The sequence below is a fragment of the Pleurodeles waltl genome, chromosome 1_2 (genome assembly GCF_031143425.1).
Source record: "Pleurodeles waltl isolate 20211129_DDA chromosome 1_2, aPleWal1.hap1.20221129, whole genome shotgun sequence".
Lineage (NCBI taxonomy): Eukaryota > Metazoa > Chordata > Amphibia > Caudata > Salamandridae > Pleurodeles > Pleurodeles waltl.
Genome location: NC_090437.1, coordinates 1,311,115,003 through 1,311,131,680, shown reverse-complemented (window position 1 = coordinate 1,311,131,680; position 16,678 = coordinate 1,311,115,003). Strand labels below are relative to the sequence as shown.

Here is a 16,678-nt window from a genome sequence, read left to right as displayed (position 1 = left end):
GCCCCCCACTTCACATTCAGCCTTGCCTATGAATGCCACCAGAGGCCCTAAGCACCTAAAAGATTTTGGTTCCTCCAGTGTAACCTCTATTATTACTATTTTTATTATTTGTATATATACGTATGTCACGTTTTAATTGATTGTGGGAGCCCCTATTTGTGGAACCCGTTTCAGCTGCACCATGTGCAGATTTCCACCATATGGTCCATGGTAAATCTGGGAATGGAAAATTCCTGTGGTGCCCCCTTCCCTGATGCCCTAAAAACTCCCTTTTCGCTTCTTGAATAATCCAGCCTTGACCGCCCGCTTGTTGTTCCCTGGTGTAACCTCTGCATGCTACCCCACCAGGGCCAGGCCTGCCCGGGGCACCTCTGCAGCTCAGCTCCTGCGCGCGTGGGCGGTCCCTAACCAGGAAGCGGCGCGGGACCCGCCCCGAGTGACGCCACGCCGCACCAATCAGCCGGGCCGGCGCGTCTGCGGGCGGGGCCAGCGGCGCTTCCTGCTTCCGGTCCACGCTGCGGCTCTGCAGACATGTCCCCCTCGGCGGCCCTCCTCCTGCTGCTGGCGCCCTCCTGCGTGCTCTGCGGTGAGTGCGCTGCGGGACTCCACTCGTCTATTTTTGTTTTTTGTACCCGTTCACATGCAAAGCCCGTGAGGGTCCGGGGCTCCTGCAGGCGGCGTGCCCGCGCTCAGTCCCCCAGCGGGGATGAAGCAGGGTGGGTTGCATGCACTTTGCTTTTTAGCGTGCGAGCTGCAGCGTCACGCCGCCCTTGGGTTGCTCTGCAGTTCGGCGGCAGCCGTGGGTGCATTTAACCCGTTACCCGCTTTGGAGTTCATTCTCCAGCCCGTGCTGGCACGTGAGCTCGTGGCTGCGCCGGCTTTACGTCTCTGGCCTCCCCTGACATTTAGTCTGTAGCTTGTGTTTGCCCTTAGCTTGTTTTTAAGGCTGCCATGTCTTCATCAGGCAAACCTGGACAGCTTCCCTGGGTGCTTTTTCAGGGGTCTTCAAACTGGGGGCGGGCCCCCCTAGGGGGGCCTCTAGTGATCCCAGGCTCTGGTCAAAAGAAAGTTTATGCAGATAATAGTGCTTTGTTTTAAGCAGAAAAGTGTTGGTTATATTTGTAAAAAGGTTACAGAACTTAACTGCAATGTTTGAATGAGTCCAGACGTACTTAAACGTTGCCAACGTAATAGAATGGTTATGAAAAATTCTGAAGGGGGGGGATGATGATTTATTTTTTCCCACTGGGGGGGGGGGTGCAGCATGAACACGTTTGAATACCACTGCCCTCGGTAATCCTCGTCCATTTGATTTTGTGGATGTTTGGGAGGGGGGAGGAAAACTTAGTTTTAAGATTGGTCTTTGTGTCAGAACGAAATTGCATGGGAAAAGAGGCCTCAAGTTTCTGTTTTGAAAAAGGACTGTGCAAGTAGGTAGTCAATGGAGTTTTGTGCTTCTTTTTAGTTGTAGGTGTCTGATTATATCATGACCTTAAGGTGGTATCTCATGCAAACCTATGTGTTTTCGTAAGTTAGAAAATTATACTGTGCTGTTAATGCTTTAACAATTCTATGCCTTTATTACAATATTTTTTTTAGCAAATTAGATGTGTTGCATTCTGGAAGTGGAATATACAGTATGTTCTATTATGTACAGGACTGGGATATTGACAATTGGCAATGGTTGCCCTTCTCACTATAAATATACTAGTTGTTGCTGAATGAATCTTATCTCTAACTGATTGGAGCACTTGGGAATAACACACTCACCATTTGGGTCATCCTGGCACCAAATAACAAATGTTTGTTGTTTTCCAACTCATTTTCGACCACTGAATAATGAAAGGCTGAGAGAGGACCCACCAGGCTTCAACCTGCGACTAGGAGGTCTAACGTAACACTGGCGTGGATGCATTAGTTCACTGACCCTTGAACCAGGTGATTCTAGACAACAAGAGCTTTAGCCAAATCCCTCCTTCTCTAGTTGACTAAATTGTGCATTCATGGGTAACTTGCATTGTCTTAATTATGGGGAGTGAATGTGTGCCATTCGTTTGGCAGTGTGTGCTGTAGCATTGCATTTGAGAGTAAAAAGGTTAGTGAAATATGTTTATTCTATTCACAATGATATGGAAGTAGATTTATTATTCTATTAACTCTTTGCCAGGAAGCTTATCTTGATATTACCACTTGATGTACACAATCTTGTATCATCTTCCAACAACCTCCATTCTCTATATGCCTATCAGTCTATAGCAGAGGTCTTCAAACTTTTTTTGCTCTGAGCCCCCCTAAGTGTAATGTTTTGAAGTTTGGCCCCTCAAAAACTTTATAGCAAGGATTGGGGAAGAGGGAGAAACATTGCTGAGTGCAGGGGGTGGGGCTTGAGATCATTTCAGGAGTACTTTTTCTACAGCTTGTACATCACTCTAAACAAGACTTATAAAACAGCAGATGCGTCAAAGAAAAACAAGTATTGACCCAAAAAAGACTGCTCCCCATAACTGGAGTGCTGTGAGCCCTTCATACTCCTAGACCCCAATGCTACTACACCTGCTGCACTAATGATAACTGCCATCCTGAGTATCAGACAAACTCCTCTACTTCTTTCACCCCTTTCCCACCATGCCTGACCATCACTTCAATCTAGAAACAGGCCCTGTATCCCTTTCAGAAAAAAAGAGCTCCCACATGTTGTGTCTCATTTTTCTGCAAGGGTGCCCTCAGTCCCAATCCTAGAAAGGAAACATAGCTCCCATGCCCCTTTTTTGAAGTGAGACAGTCATAATTGTGATGCAGTGGGCCCCTCAACCCGTGGTTCCCAGTGCTGCTGCATCTGCTTTATCAATGATAACTTCTGTTTTGCAAAGAGGGCAGTCTCCTCTGCCCTTTGTTAAATACATAGACTCCCATCTTACCCCTCCCATCTCTCTGAGGCCAGAGGAAGATGTCTCCTTTGCTTTAATTTTCATCTTCCATTAGGCCATTGCTCCAAGGTCTAAATCAACATGGGCAAGTGCACATTGGACCCAAGCAAGCAAGGAAGGACAATAACACAGCCATAACTGAGGTTTAGTTGGCTCTTCGTAACGCTTGGCAATGGTGTCACTGTACCTGCATCACCAATTATACTTTCTGTCCCTTAGTGTTAAAAAGCACAAAGTGTGACCTAGGCTCTGTTTGCAAGAAAAATGGTCACCCCACTCTACCTTTTCATGGTAAGACAGCCATAATTGAGCAGTAGTGGCAACTTACACACTTGGCAACTGTACCTGCTGCACTTATGAACAGCCCTTTAAAAAAACACAAAATAAAAGCCACTTATACTGTTGCCTTCCTTGGAGTATTTCTCTGAGGAGGCTATCTCTGGCCATTTATAAGCATAAAAATTAGCCCCCAGTCAGGGCTTCCTATTCCGGGCCATCTTTTTGACAATATTCCTGGGTCTCGCTCCTTTGCTCTATCTCCTGGACCATTACCGTGAGGTCCCAGCAGTCAAGAGGGTCAGGGCTCCATCTGAATGCAGCCCTGTTGGCCTTCTCTCTGCCACCCCGTGGACTCACCTTTTACAAAAAAACTGCTTCTCAACAGCTAATGACGAAGGGTGTGGTATTAATGCAGAGAGTTAAAGAAGAACCAAGCCTTTTTACCAGCTGTTAATTGAGTCATTACAGCCAGGGCCGCTGGAATTATGAGTTTCTGAAGCAGCAGCTTTTACCGCATAATAATGGGTTTATCGCATTTGCTGCATAATCCATCATCTGCTGCATAATCTGCAGATTTTAGCAAAAAAGATTTGATTCTAGCTCAAATGGAACAAAGGTTACTTAAAACGTGGAAAAGTGTTCCAGAGCAGTGGCAGTCCCATAGCAAGGGTTGACTGGTATTCTTGTAGTTGCTTATTGCTGTACTCTGGTGTTAAACTGGTAATAGTCAGCTGAAATAGTTACCCTGATAATGTTACCAGGAGTTAAAATCACAAAATATTAAAGTAATGCTAACACAAAATGTGCCACATTACACTGCATGATTTAGTCAGCCATGCTGCATCATTTGGTCCTCTCCTGCCACATAATTCCATTGGCTCTGCTAAAGCATCAAAGTGGCAAATACTTACTCTTTTTGCGATATAACTTGGGGGAATTAGCTGACTTCTGGAATAACGGCGACACTTAGTGTTTGCATTAGATACATTAGACTTATTAGTAAAAAGTATATTTTGTTAGAATTTGTTTTATCGCAAACACTGCGACATTTTGCAGCAGCCTGGCCTGGATTGTGTGAAATACTATTTTAAAATAATGACTTGCATATTCAGTGATTTCTGCCACAGACTGGAACCTCATAGCACTATAAACAGGACCACTGGAATTACATGGCAGAAGGTCAAATAATGCAGCAGATTTGACTAAATTATAGGGCAAAATAGGCAAATTATGACATAACATAACATGTGTATTTGTAAAGCGCACGTTCACCCGCAGGCAGCTTGGCGCTGAATAACAGATGTTTATTGTTACCCAACTCAATGGTACTCATTTTATCGACCTCAGAATTTTGGATGAAAGGCTGAGTGAACCTGCTGGGATTTGAACCTGTGACCATGAGGTCAAACACAGGCCCCTACAGTGGACGCATTAGTCCACTAAGCCACCAGACCCGGCTGCATAAGGCGGTGCATTTTGTGATAGTATTAGTCATTGTTTTGTATTTTATTTTTTATATTTGTTAACCCTACCCCTCATAAGTCACAGTTCAACACTCACATATAGCCATAAGCAACAGAAAGGTGATTTTTCTTTTTTTTGCCACCTTTCACCCTGCCCCAACACTCACTGCCTCCTGCCCCCCCATCACTCAGATCACAGGTCTCACTGTTTTTAATCCACTTCAGGAGCTCCATGTAAAGTAAGAAAGCATGGAAATGCGGCTAATAAACAAGGCTGCACTTCCCTGCCGTCTTCATTTACATGTACTTGCAAAGTCACTTGCACCTCCCTGGGAACCAATCAGCGGCCCCCCAGAAGGGCACGCCCCACAGTTTAAAGACCTCTGGTCTATAGATGCAAGATACCTAGGTCCGCATTATGAGTGCTCTCTTAATTCTGATGGGGGGTGTCCATAAAAGCCAATTACTGGCCCTATCGGGATCATGAGCTTCTGCGAGAACTCTATGTATCTGTTATTTCCACAGAGACTTTGGCTGCCGGAAGCAGCCAAAATCTTTATGTGGAAAAAAAAAAAGTGACATGATGAGTTACTGGTGGAATCAGACCTAAAATTACAGAATTTACAATAATTCCACATTTCTAAGAGGCTCCTCAGAGTCCCACTTGTAGTTCCCCGGCAACTCTGGCCCTTATGAGTTATTAGTATCCCAACTATTGGTAACTCCAGTGCCGCTGAAGTTACCAGGAGGATCACTCCGACACTCAAAATAAAGACCTAACAATCAATTACACTTTTGCATTTTTATACATTCCAGTTTAAGGAGAAGAGGAATAGGCAAAAGGAAACTGCATCTTGCAAATTGGAGTGTTTGTGGCTAGCTTGTCATAGGTAACATGGCACAGTACCATGGGTTGCATGTGATACTAAGATTAGAAGTTTGTAGCGGACTTTGGTCCCTTGCATTACCTACATACTCTTACAAGTTCAGCCATATATCACTGTGTGTGGACTTTGAGTCTCAAACCTCGCTTGTGTGTAGTTGCTGGCAGTTTATTATATGGCTTGACCAGGTAATATTGACTTATTGATGCAACTCTTTCACATTTGTTTTTGACAGTGGCCGGAATTTCAAAATACTTGGCTTGACACTTTTGGTAGTATATCTGCTTTTCTCTGCATTATTTCCTTAAGTTGAGCCCCCTGACTGTCCGCCATACTATTGCTAGATTGATTAGAAAAACAAGCACTGAGGGCCCTTCACTTTTGAATTCATTGAATTTGGTTTTGTGGATTGTTGTGCCTATTAGGAGGTTAGGCATTGAGTTACAGTGTTGCTATTATATTGTGAAGAAAGGTCCGGCTAGTTGTGAAAAGTCCCATTGATCATGCAGCTTGTTGGGGTTTGACTTGCCTTTCTCCTTGAATATCTGCAGGTTTTAGTTTATTGGTCTTTTTCTTGCTACATGCCTTTTCCTCGGGCATATATGATTGTTGGGCAGGTTTCTGCCATGTGATCCACTCCTAACTGATAACTTGGGAATTGTAGAGCTTCATCATTTCATTTCCTTTTTGTTTGACTTGCAGGACATGCTCTTTAGAACATTTATATAGCATTATTAGCCCTTTGCTCCTTTATGAGGTACTTCAATCACACCCGTAGTCTTTAACTCATTACTTCATATTGGTTATTTAATCTTTTTTTCTAATAATTCAATAAACTGTAAGTCTTTCTCTCATGCCACTTCTGAGTGACATAAGGTAGCGCTGAGAGGCCAGCCAGGACACATGAGGTGATAATGAAATTGTAAAGATCGTAAAATAGCCGGGTACTTTTTTATAGCTTCCAAATAATCCCTTTGAGATTTCCATGCAGTGCAAAACCTATTAATGTGTGAATATCCGATGCAATCTTGCTGTTTTATTAACTAGATGGAAAGATCCAAGATCCGTTGCACATAAAGATAGTTGAGACTGAACAAATTGCCTCAGGCCTTAAAAAACCTGAATTTATTTCTGAGTTTGTCCATGTACCAAGATAGGGATCTTTGTGTCTGCTATTAATAATTTCACCTTTTAGTAGCACAGCTTGATTCTTTACTTTCCCTCTTGTTTGACTACAGTAGGTCGTTGCTAGATCTGTTGTCGGTACTAGGAAAACTCTGTTATTTTTTAAAACTTTTTCTCCATTTCCTTTTTCATTGCGGCTGACTTTTTGGGTAATTGTTGTCCATGAATTGTAGTGAGGGCAATAAATTCCTTTTTAGGTTTCGCTTAAGATAACACATGTGTTGTCAGCAAAATATTTTGTTAACAAAAAAAGCTTAAAAACAGGCTTAGGTCCCGCCCATGACTTACCATTTGTTGGCTTTGACATCACTCTTGTTTCAAGCTAGCTCTTCCATTGCCACCTGCAGTATATAAAGCCGAAGTGAGGACGTGGCCGGTTGGGCGGTTTTCTCTAACTTGGCTTTCACATGGATCCAGTGAAGCATGTTAGATTATGGACTTTGTTGAACTGCTGCTTAACAATTGGCCTTTGAACATAAGTTGTTTTTGCATTAAAGACACTTGGCACAATGACCTGGAAGAAGTGTGACAACATTTTGGAAACTGAAGAACGTATATGTGTGGAGCTGAACAATGGTCCCTTACATTTATCAGCTGTGGCTCACATGGGGCAGACTATGGCACAAGTGTTATAGTTGTGTTTTCCTATCTACAAGCATATAAATGGAAATAGGGTTCAGTTCTTAAATGCTTGTGACATGTTTCACACAAACTATAACAAAATGCTTGCAAAAGAGAGAGCGTATGGTGGGTGTCTTCGATTTGACAGTGTCCAACAGGAGCAGACGTGTTCAAAGGAGGGCTTATGCAGCAGGAAGGATTAGCAGAGGAGGTAATCAGAGGGAGCAATCTGTCTCAGTACTTAAAAAAAAAAAAAAAATAAAGTTCTTTGCTTATTAGGTTAGGTAGGGTGCTCTTCTCGACATGTAATCTATTTTGTTGGCTTCAACCACTCCCATCACTTAATTCATTCACTGGCCTGACTTTCAAAAATCCCTCGATGTTGTTGGTAAATACCTTACGTTTGATCCGCCTAGAGGCTGATTTGTTACTGCCTTACAGACTGACCTTGTTACATGGATTATTGCATGATCACCCATATACTTTTGTGTGGGTGAACTAATTTTCTCTTTTGTCACTCCCTTTTGCATTGGGCGGCCATGACCGTTTCAAGCGCAAACCCCATTGGAGGTATTAGAGCGCATTTCATGAGCACCAGTCACGTTGCAAAGCTCTTAAAATTTTATTAACTTAGTGTCTTCTCCGGAAGCCTAATGATGACTTCCTCTCTCCCCCAGTAGTCTTGCTTCCCTTTTAAGCACAGTGGATGGCGGACCAAACTGCACGTCCGCATACACTGGGGGTGGCAGCAGACTGTTCGTACTTGCTGCGTCTCTGAAAGAAAGGGAATTATAACCAAAAGAAAGACTAACTCATATTAAACATATTTCATACTGATTACAGTTAAGGTTATGCATTAGCTTGTATTCTTTTGGGAATGTTATATACTACCATATTCTAAAATGAGACTCCCTGAGAGAAATTTACTATTGATGTATGTTTGAGATCTGGCTTGTTCTGCGTTTAATATCATAACTTTAGTGTTAGAGAGTCCAGCATACATTTTAAAGGTTAAGAATACAATTATGTATGTTTCTGAAAACTGATTAAAATACCTGAAGTTAACTGAATAATTAAAGATAAATAAACAAGTTTATTCTTCAAGTGGTACTACCAATCAGTCCTTCAAAGATGGAAGCTCCAATAATAAATTACGGATTGCCAGGCCACCAGACTGGTGTGTTCCTCTTCTGTTTCCATGTCTGAGGTCCAGTGCGGGCTGAAAATGGGTTGAATACTGTAGGGGTGTGGTTGCAGAGTTCCTTGGCTCAAGAGAACATTCTCATCCATTAGCTCCTTGGAATCCGGCAGGGGAAAGCTTTTCCACCGTAGGCACGTGCCCATCCGGATCTCAACTTGCTGTCCCGTTCTTGGATGTTGTTGTTTGAAGGTGAAGAGAGAGAGGTGAATACGTGCTTGAATGCTTTTGAAAATAGTATGGAAACATTGAGGAACAGGATTGGCCAAAGGTAGCCATGCAACTATGCAATGAAAGGACACAACGCATGGTAGATGCATCATACAGACTTGCCCACTAGGAAGCCATCTTAATTGTATCATCTGATAATTGTTTCCTTTGAGCTAAGCTAAACTTAGATAGGAGAACTACATGCCCGAATAACTGTGAAAGAAGTGTGTAGGGACTAGACATTGTTAATCAGTATTCTGTGCTACGCAACTGAAAATAAATAAATGTACCATAGTAACAAGTTATTGTAGCTTATGACTCCTTTCCCTGTGTCGTGTACAGTAATGCGACACGTCTGGACCACATGAGGACGGGATCTGTACACAGGACGCTGCTGTTATGTAACTGTCAGTTTTGAAGGATAATTTTTAGCACATTGTTGGCAATGTGCAGAAGAACCCTTGAGAATTTTGTTTTGAAGTGTATGAGATTCCTAACAAACCAGCACATTTTTTTAAATTTCCACTTGTAAAAGTTGCAAGATACAATTGTGGTGTGCTACTACGTTTTATATACATTTTATACCTAATGTTCTACTTTCATGGCGCGCTGGCACTGAGCGTAAAGAGCAATATTGGTATTCACAATAAACATTTGTATTGCAGCAAAAACAACACCATCATAACATTACGTGGTATTAAGATTTATTCCGCTGCAGCTGTGGACTCAGTAATTAAAACAAAGGCGGCAGATGTTCCCCCAGAAACACAGTAAATCTCACTTTTTATGATTTTCACTAAGGCGGCAAAGCTTGCACATTCTGCCCGTTTATTTGTTCAGATTTATTTTTTTTTAAACCCACGCATGTGTACCTTATGGATAGAGTATTCAGCAGCGTCGGCAAGGGAGGGGAGGGCATGGTAACTTTCTGGGCTTGATTTCTGAAGTGGATACATGGCTACTGGAATTATGAGGCAGAAAGGAACAAATTATGCAGCAGGGTTGACCAATTTATGTGGCATGAAAAGTCCAGCTATACATTTACTACGCCAATAGCTCTAACTCAAGCAAATGCAAGACCTATTGTATTGCAAATGCTTGTTTACTTAGAAGTTGATCAATGAAAAGTTAACCTGAATATCCTGAGTCTGACAATAGCAAATATGTGCAAGTTTCACAGTAGTTGTGGTCTATACTGGCACTTTTTAAATATTTGTCTTTGTCAGTACATTGTTGTGGAATTACAGCAGTAGTTCTTTGCTGACATATATTCACCCTAGGACCACAAAGAAACATACTAGCCATATAATTTCCAGTTCAGATTACCCTAAAGTTAGCTAGGGAGGACTTCTTTCTGTACAAATAGCTGGTGGGGAGTTGTTATAGAATATGTTTCTCTTTCTCACATAAAGTTGGTAAAATATTTCATTTTGTTTTCTTTTAGCTACACCAAACAAGAATATGTTGATGGGAAAGGTGGACTCTGCTTCAAGGGTGATCTGAGTTACAAAGTCTCCTGACTTGAATGCACATCCAATTTTTATGATCTGGCTTGATAGCATAGCGTGGCCAGACAATTATGTGAGCATCACTAGAAAGGGGTTTTGGCTTCTCCCACATGTTGGGAGGCGGAGTACATGTTGTGATTGGGCAGATGTTATGTACTTCCACAAAAAGTGCTTGCCCTTCACATGACAGTTATCATTCGGTTTATATATCTTGCTGCCTGAGAGTGATCTTTCAGGGTCACACCCATGACACTGTAATGCTATTAAAGTTTCTTAGATACCTAGATTATTTCTAGTATTTTTCTCTGGCAGCAGTAAAGATGGGAGCAGGGCTGTCATTAACTGCCAACTGACCTTTTAACTTAAACAAATATTAATTCTGCAGTTCTTTGCTTCCACACAAATACGTATCCATTCCCGTGCTATTTGCCATACAGCATTCCTTTAAAGCCAGAGCTATTGGCACTGCCAGTGCTCCTTTTTAAGCTTTACAAGTTCAGTAGTTTGTGAAGTTTAGATTAAGGAAGTGAAAAACACCTTCTCTGCTAGGGGAAACCACCCAACTTGCAATTGTGGGCTTCATGGGTGACGACAATTTCCTGTTCCACACTGCAGTGGCCCACAAGAGCCTCGCCCACCACCCTGCACTTTACCTTAGGGTCCAGGGCCATCAGACTCCCCAACCAAAAAACACACCACACACCACACACACACACAACATTTGGCAAATAATACATTTCTGTACTACTTTCCTATTAGAGGAAAATACTGTCTCAGACACATTCCTGAGGTCTCCTAATGGTAACAACCATACATGTGTTTAACCTCGGGGCTTTTGGCCTCCACCAGAGCACAATAAATCAGTTTTTCAGAACTATGTTGGTCTCTGCTCCCCGATTCTTTGAAAACGACAGAACTTTTAGAAAAGATAGGAAACAGAAGGTTCGATGGCATCTGTCGCTGTAGATACGCATGTTCTGCAATAGCTCGCCATCTGGTGTTGGGCCGGAGTGTTACAAGTTGTTTTTCTTCGAAGAAGTCTTTCGAGTCACGGGACCGAGTGACTCCTCCTTTTGTCTCCATTGCGCATGGGCGTCGACTCCATCTTCGATTGTTTTTTTTCCGCCATCGGGTTCGGACGTGTTCCTGTCGCTCCGAGTTTCGGAACGGAAAAAATAGTTAATTTCGGAAGATTTTCGTCGGTATTGTTGCGTTCGGGTTCGGCGTACTTAGATTCCACACCGCATCGAAGATCGAAGAGCTCCGGTGCCCTTCGGGGTAGTTTTTCGATCCTCCGTCGGGGGCCTGGTCGGCCCGACCGCGTGCTGAAGAACGCCGATGGAACGGACCCCGTTCCGTTTCTGCCCCAAATGCCACAATAAATACCCCTACACAGACCAACACTTGGTCTGCAACCTGTGCCTGTCACCTGAGCACAGCGAAGACACCTGCGAGGCCTGTCGTGCGTTCCGGTCCCGAAAAACACTCCGAGACCGTCGAGCCAGAAGACTTCAAATGGCGTCCGCACCGACAGCCCAACGGGAGTTCGAGGAACAAGAAGAGGAAGGTACCTTCTCGATCCAAGACTCAGACTCCGAAGGATTCGACGATACACAAACCGTGAGTAAGACGTCGAAAACCACACAAAGAAACATTTACAAGGCCCAGGGGACGCCACTGCCACCAGGCCATGGCTCGACCCATAAATTCGGTGACCGACCGTCGGCACCGAAAAAGGCCCAAACAGTGCCGAGATCGTCCGACTCCGGTCGAGACACCGGCACGCAGCCTTCTCGGGACCGAGAAAGTGCTGGAGACAAGCCTCGACACCGAGATGCCGGTGTGGACACGTCTCGACGCCGAGACAGCGGCACCTAAACAGATCGACGCCGAGAGGTTTCGGCCCCGAAAAGGAAAAAAGTCACCTCGGAGCCGAAAAAACACGCAGACAAAGTTTCGATGCCGAAACAAACTGCAAGCGACCCAGCTTCAGGCTCTTATACAGAAGAGCACTCGCTAACCTCCCAAATGCAAAAGCATAGGTTTGAGGAAGAGCTACAAGCAACTGATGTGGACCATACGCAAAAGCGTATCTTCATTCAGCAGGGAACAGGAAAAATAAGCACCCTTCCCCCCATTAGGAGAAAGAGAAGGTTGGAGTTCCAGACGGAACAAGCACCACAACCAAAAGTGGTGAAAAGAGTTACACCACCACCCTCTCCTCCGCCCGTGATTAACGTTTCACCAGCACAAACGCCATCACACTCCCCAGCTCACACCACCATGAGCCAGGGTGACCAAGATCAGGACGCATGGGACCTATACGACGCCCCAGTGTCAGATAACAGCCCAGAGGCATACCCTACAAAACCATCTCCACCAGAAGACAGCACCGCGTACTCTCAGGTGGTGGCTAGAGCAGCACAATTTCACAACGTAAGCCTCCACTCAGAACAGGTCGAGGATGATTTCTTGTTCAACACACTCTCCTCCACCCACAGCTCCTACCAAAGCCTGCCTATGCTCCCTGGTATGCTCCGGCACGCAAAAGACATATTTAAGGACCCGGTCAAAAGTAGGGCAATCACACCAAGGGTGGAAAAAAAGTATAAGCCGCCTCCTACGGACCCGGTTTTCATCACAACACAGCTGCCACCAGACTCTGTTGTTGTAGGAGCAGCTGGAAAAGGGCCAACTCTCACACATCTGGAGATGCACCACCCCCAGATAAAGAAAGCCGCAAGTTCGATGCAGCTGGTAAGAGAGTCGCAGCACAAGCTGCAAACCAGTGGCGCATCGCGAACTCCCAGGCACTACTTGCGCGCTATGACAGAGCCCACTGGGACGAGATGCAACATCTCATTGAACATCTGCCCAAAGACTTCCAAAATAGGGCAAAACAAGTGGTTGAGGAGGGACAGACCATCTCCAACAACCAGATACGTTCCTCCATGGACGCTGCAGATACAGCTGCACGGACAATTAATACATCTGTAACTATCAGAAGGCATGCATGGCTCCGAACGTCTGGATTTAAACCAGAGATTCAACAAGCAGTTCTCAATATGCCTTTTAATGAAAAAGAACTGTTCGGTCCAGAAGTGGACACAGCGATTGAGAAACTCAAAAAAGATACAGACACTGCCAAAGCCATGGGCGCACTCTACTCCCCGCAGAGCAGAGGGAATTACAGCACATTCCGTAAAACGCCCTTTCGAGGGGGGTTTCGGGGTCAAAGCACACAAGCCAGCACCTCACAAGCAACACGGTCCACTTACCAGGGACAGTATAGAGGAGGTTTTCGGGGACAATATAGAGGAGGGCAATTCCCTAGAAATAGAGGGAGATTTCAAAGCCCCAAAACCCCTACTACTAAACAATGACTCACATGTCACTCACCCCCTCCACACAACACCAGTGGGGGGAAGAATAGGTCATTATTACAAAGCATGGGAGGAAATCACTACAGACACTTGGGTTCTAGCAATTATCCAACATGGTTATTGCATAGAATTTCTACAATTCCCTCCAAACATACCACCAAAAGCACAAAATTTAACAACACACCATTCCAATCTCCTGGAGATAGAAGTGCAGGCACTATTGCAAAAGAATGCAATCGAATTAGTGCCAAACACACAAATAAACACAGGAGTTTACTCACTGTACTTTCTGATACCAAAGAAGGACAAAACGCTGAGACCAATCCTAGACCTCAGAGTAGTGAACACTTTCATCAAATCAGACCACTTCCACATGGTCACACTACAAGAAGTATTGCCATTGCTAAAACTGCACGACTACATGGCAACTTTAGACCTCAAGGATGCTTATTTCCATATACCAATACACCCATCGCACAGGAAATACCTAAGGTTTGTATTCAAAGGAATACATTACCAATTCAAGGGACTGCCTTTCGGATTAACAACCGCACCAAGAGTCTTTACCAAATGTCTAGCAGTGGTCGCAGCACACATAAGAAGGCAGCAAATACATGTGTTCCCATATCTAGACGACTGGCTAATCAAGGCCCATTCGTTAATAGAGTGCTCAAATCACACAAATCATATCATACAAACCCTCTTCAAACTAGGGTTCACCGTCAATTTCACAAAATCCAAAATTCTGCCACGCAAGGTACAACAATACCTGGGAGCCATAATAGACACATCAAAAGGAGTAGCCACTCCAAGTTCACAAAGAATTCAAAATTTCAACACCATCATACAACGCATGTATCCAACACAAAAGATACAGGCAAAGATGGTATTACAACTCCTAGGCATGATGTCATCATGCATAGCCATTGTCCCAAACGCAAGACTGCACATGAGGCCCTTACAACAATGCCTAGCATCACAGTGGTCTCAAGCACAGGGTCACCTTCTAGATCTGGTGTTAATAGACCGCCAAACTTACCTCTCGCTTCTGTGGTGGAACAACATAAATTTAAACAAGGGGCGGCCTTTCCAAGACCCAGTGCCACAATACGTAATAACAACAGATGCTTCCATGACAGGGTGGGGAGCACACCTCAATCAACACAGCATACAAGGACAATGGAACGTACATCAAACAAAACTGCATATCAATCACCTAGAACTTCTAGCAGTTTTTCAAGCACTAAAAGCTTTCCAACCAATAATAGTTCACAAATACATTCTCGTCAAAACAGACAACATGACAACAATGTATTATCTAAACAAGCAGGGTGGGACGCACTCCACGCAGTTAAGCCTGCTAGCACAAAAAATTTGGCATTGGGCAATTCACAACCAAATTCGCCTAATTGCACAGTTTATACCAGGGATACAAAATCAACTCGCAGACAATCTCTCTCGAGATCACCAACAGGTCCACGAATGGGAAATTCACCCCCAAATACTGAACACTTATTTCAAACTCTGGGGAACACCTCAGATAGACTTGTTTGCGACAAGGGAGAACGCAAAATGCCAAAACTTCGCATCCAGATACCCACACAAACAATCCCAAGGCAATGCCCTATGGATGAACTGGTCAGGGATATTTGCTTACGCTTTTCCTCCTCTCCCTCTCCTTCCTTACCTGGTAAACAAACTCAGTCAAAGCAAACTCAAACTCATATTGATAGCACCAACTTGGGCAAGGCAACCCTGGTACACAACGCTGCTAGACCTATCAGTGGTACCCTGCATCAAATTGCCCAACAGGCCAGATCTGTTGACACAGCACAACCAAAAGATCAGACACCCAGATCCAGCATCGCTGAATCTAGCAATCTGGCTCCTGAAATCCTAGAATTCGGACACTTACAACTTACCCAAGAATGTATGGAAGTCATAAAACAAGCAAGAAGGCCATCCACCAGGCACTGCTATGCAAGTAAATGGAAGAGGTTTGTTTGCTACTGCCATATTAATCAAATACAACCATTACACACAACTCCAGAACATGTAGTGGGTTACTTGCTTCACTTACAAAAATCTAACCTAGCTTTCTCTTCCATTAAGATTCACCTTGCAGCAATATCTGCATACCTGCAGACTACCTATTCAACTTCCCTATATAAAATACCAGTCATTAAAGCATTCATGGAGGGCCTTAGGAGAATTATACCACCAAGAACACTACCTGTTCCTTCATGGAACCTAAATGTTGTCCTAACTAGACTTATGGGTCCACCTTTTGAACCCATGCACTCCTGCGACATACAGTTCCTAACCTGGAAGGTGGCATTTCTCATCGCCATTACTTCCCTGAGAAGAGTAAGCGAGATTCAGGCGTTTACTATACAGGAACCTTTTATACAACTACACAAAAATAAAGTCGTCCTAAGGACCAATCCTAAATTTTTGCCAAAGGTTATTTCACCGTTCCATCTAAATCAAACAGTGGAACTTCCAGTGTTCTTTCCACAGCCAGATACCGTAGCTGAAAGGGCACTACATACATTAGATGTCAAAAGAGCATTAATGTATTACATTGACAGAACAAAGAACATCAGAAAGACTAAACAACTCTTTATTGCATTTCAAAAACCTCATGCAGGAAACCCAATTTCAAAACAAGGTATAGCCAGATGGATAGTTAAATGCATCCAAATCTGCTACCTTAAAGCTAAACGACAGCTGCCCATTACACCAAGGGCACACTCAACCAGAAAGAAAGGTGCTACCATGGCCTTTCTAGGAAACATCCCAATGCAAGAAATATGTAAGGCAGCCACATGGTCTACGCCTCACACATTCACCAAGCACTACTGTGTAGACGTGTTATCCGCACAACAAGCCACAGTAGGTCAAGCTGTATTAAGGACATTATTTCAGACTACTTCCACTCCTACAGGCTGATCCACCGCTTTTGGGGAAATAACTGCTTACTAGTCTATTGCAGAACATGCGTATCTACAGCGACAGAT

The 16,678-nt window shown here is 43.9% G+C and overlaps 1 protein-coding gene across 2 annotated transcripts in view; it reads left to right on the top strand.

Moving 5' to 3' along the window:
• The first annotated feature begins 471 nt into the window (after positions 1–471).
• PRADC1 (protease associated domain containing 1) overlaps positions 472–16,678 on the top strand; it is a 37,789-nt gene continuing 21,582 nt past the window's right edge. The window contains exon 1 of one of the 2 annotated variants that reach the window (XM_069205601.1): positions 472–586. In XM_069205601.1, coding sequence (XP_069061702.1) covers positions 532–586 — 55 coding nt within the window. In that variant the 5' untranslated portion in view covers positions 472–531. Of the gene's footprint in view, positions 587–627; positions 717–16,678 lie in introns of those variants that run through there. The other variant, XM_069205602.1, reaches the window with a different exon arrangement.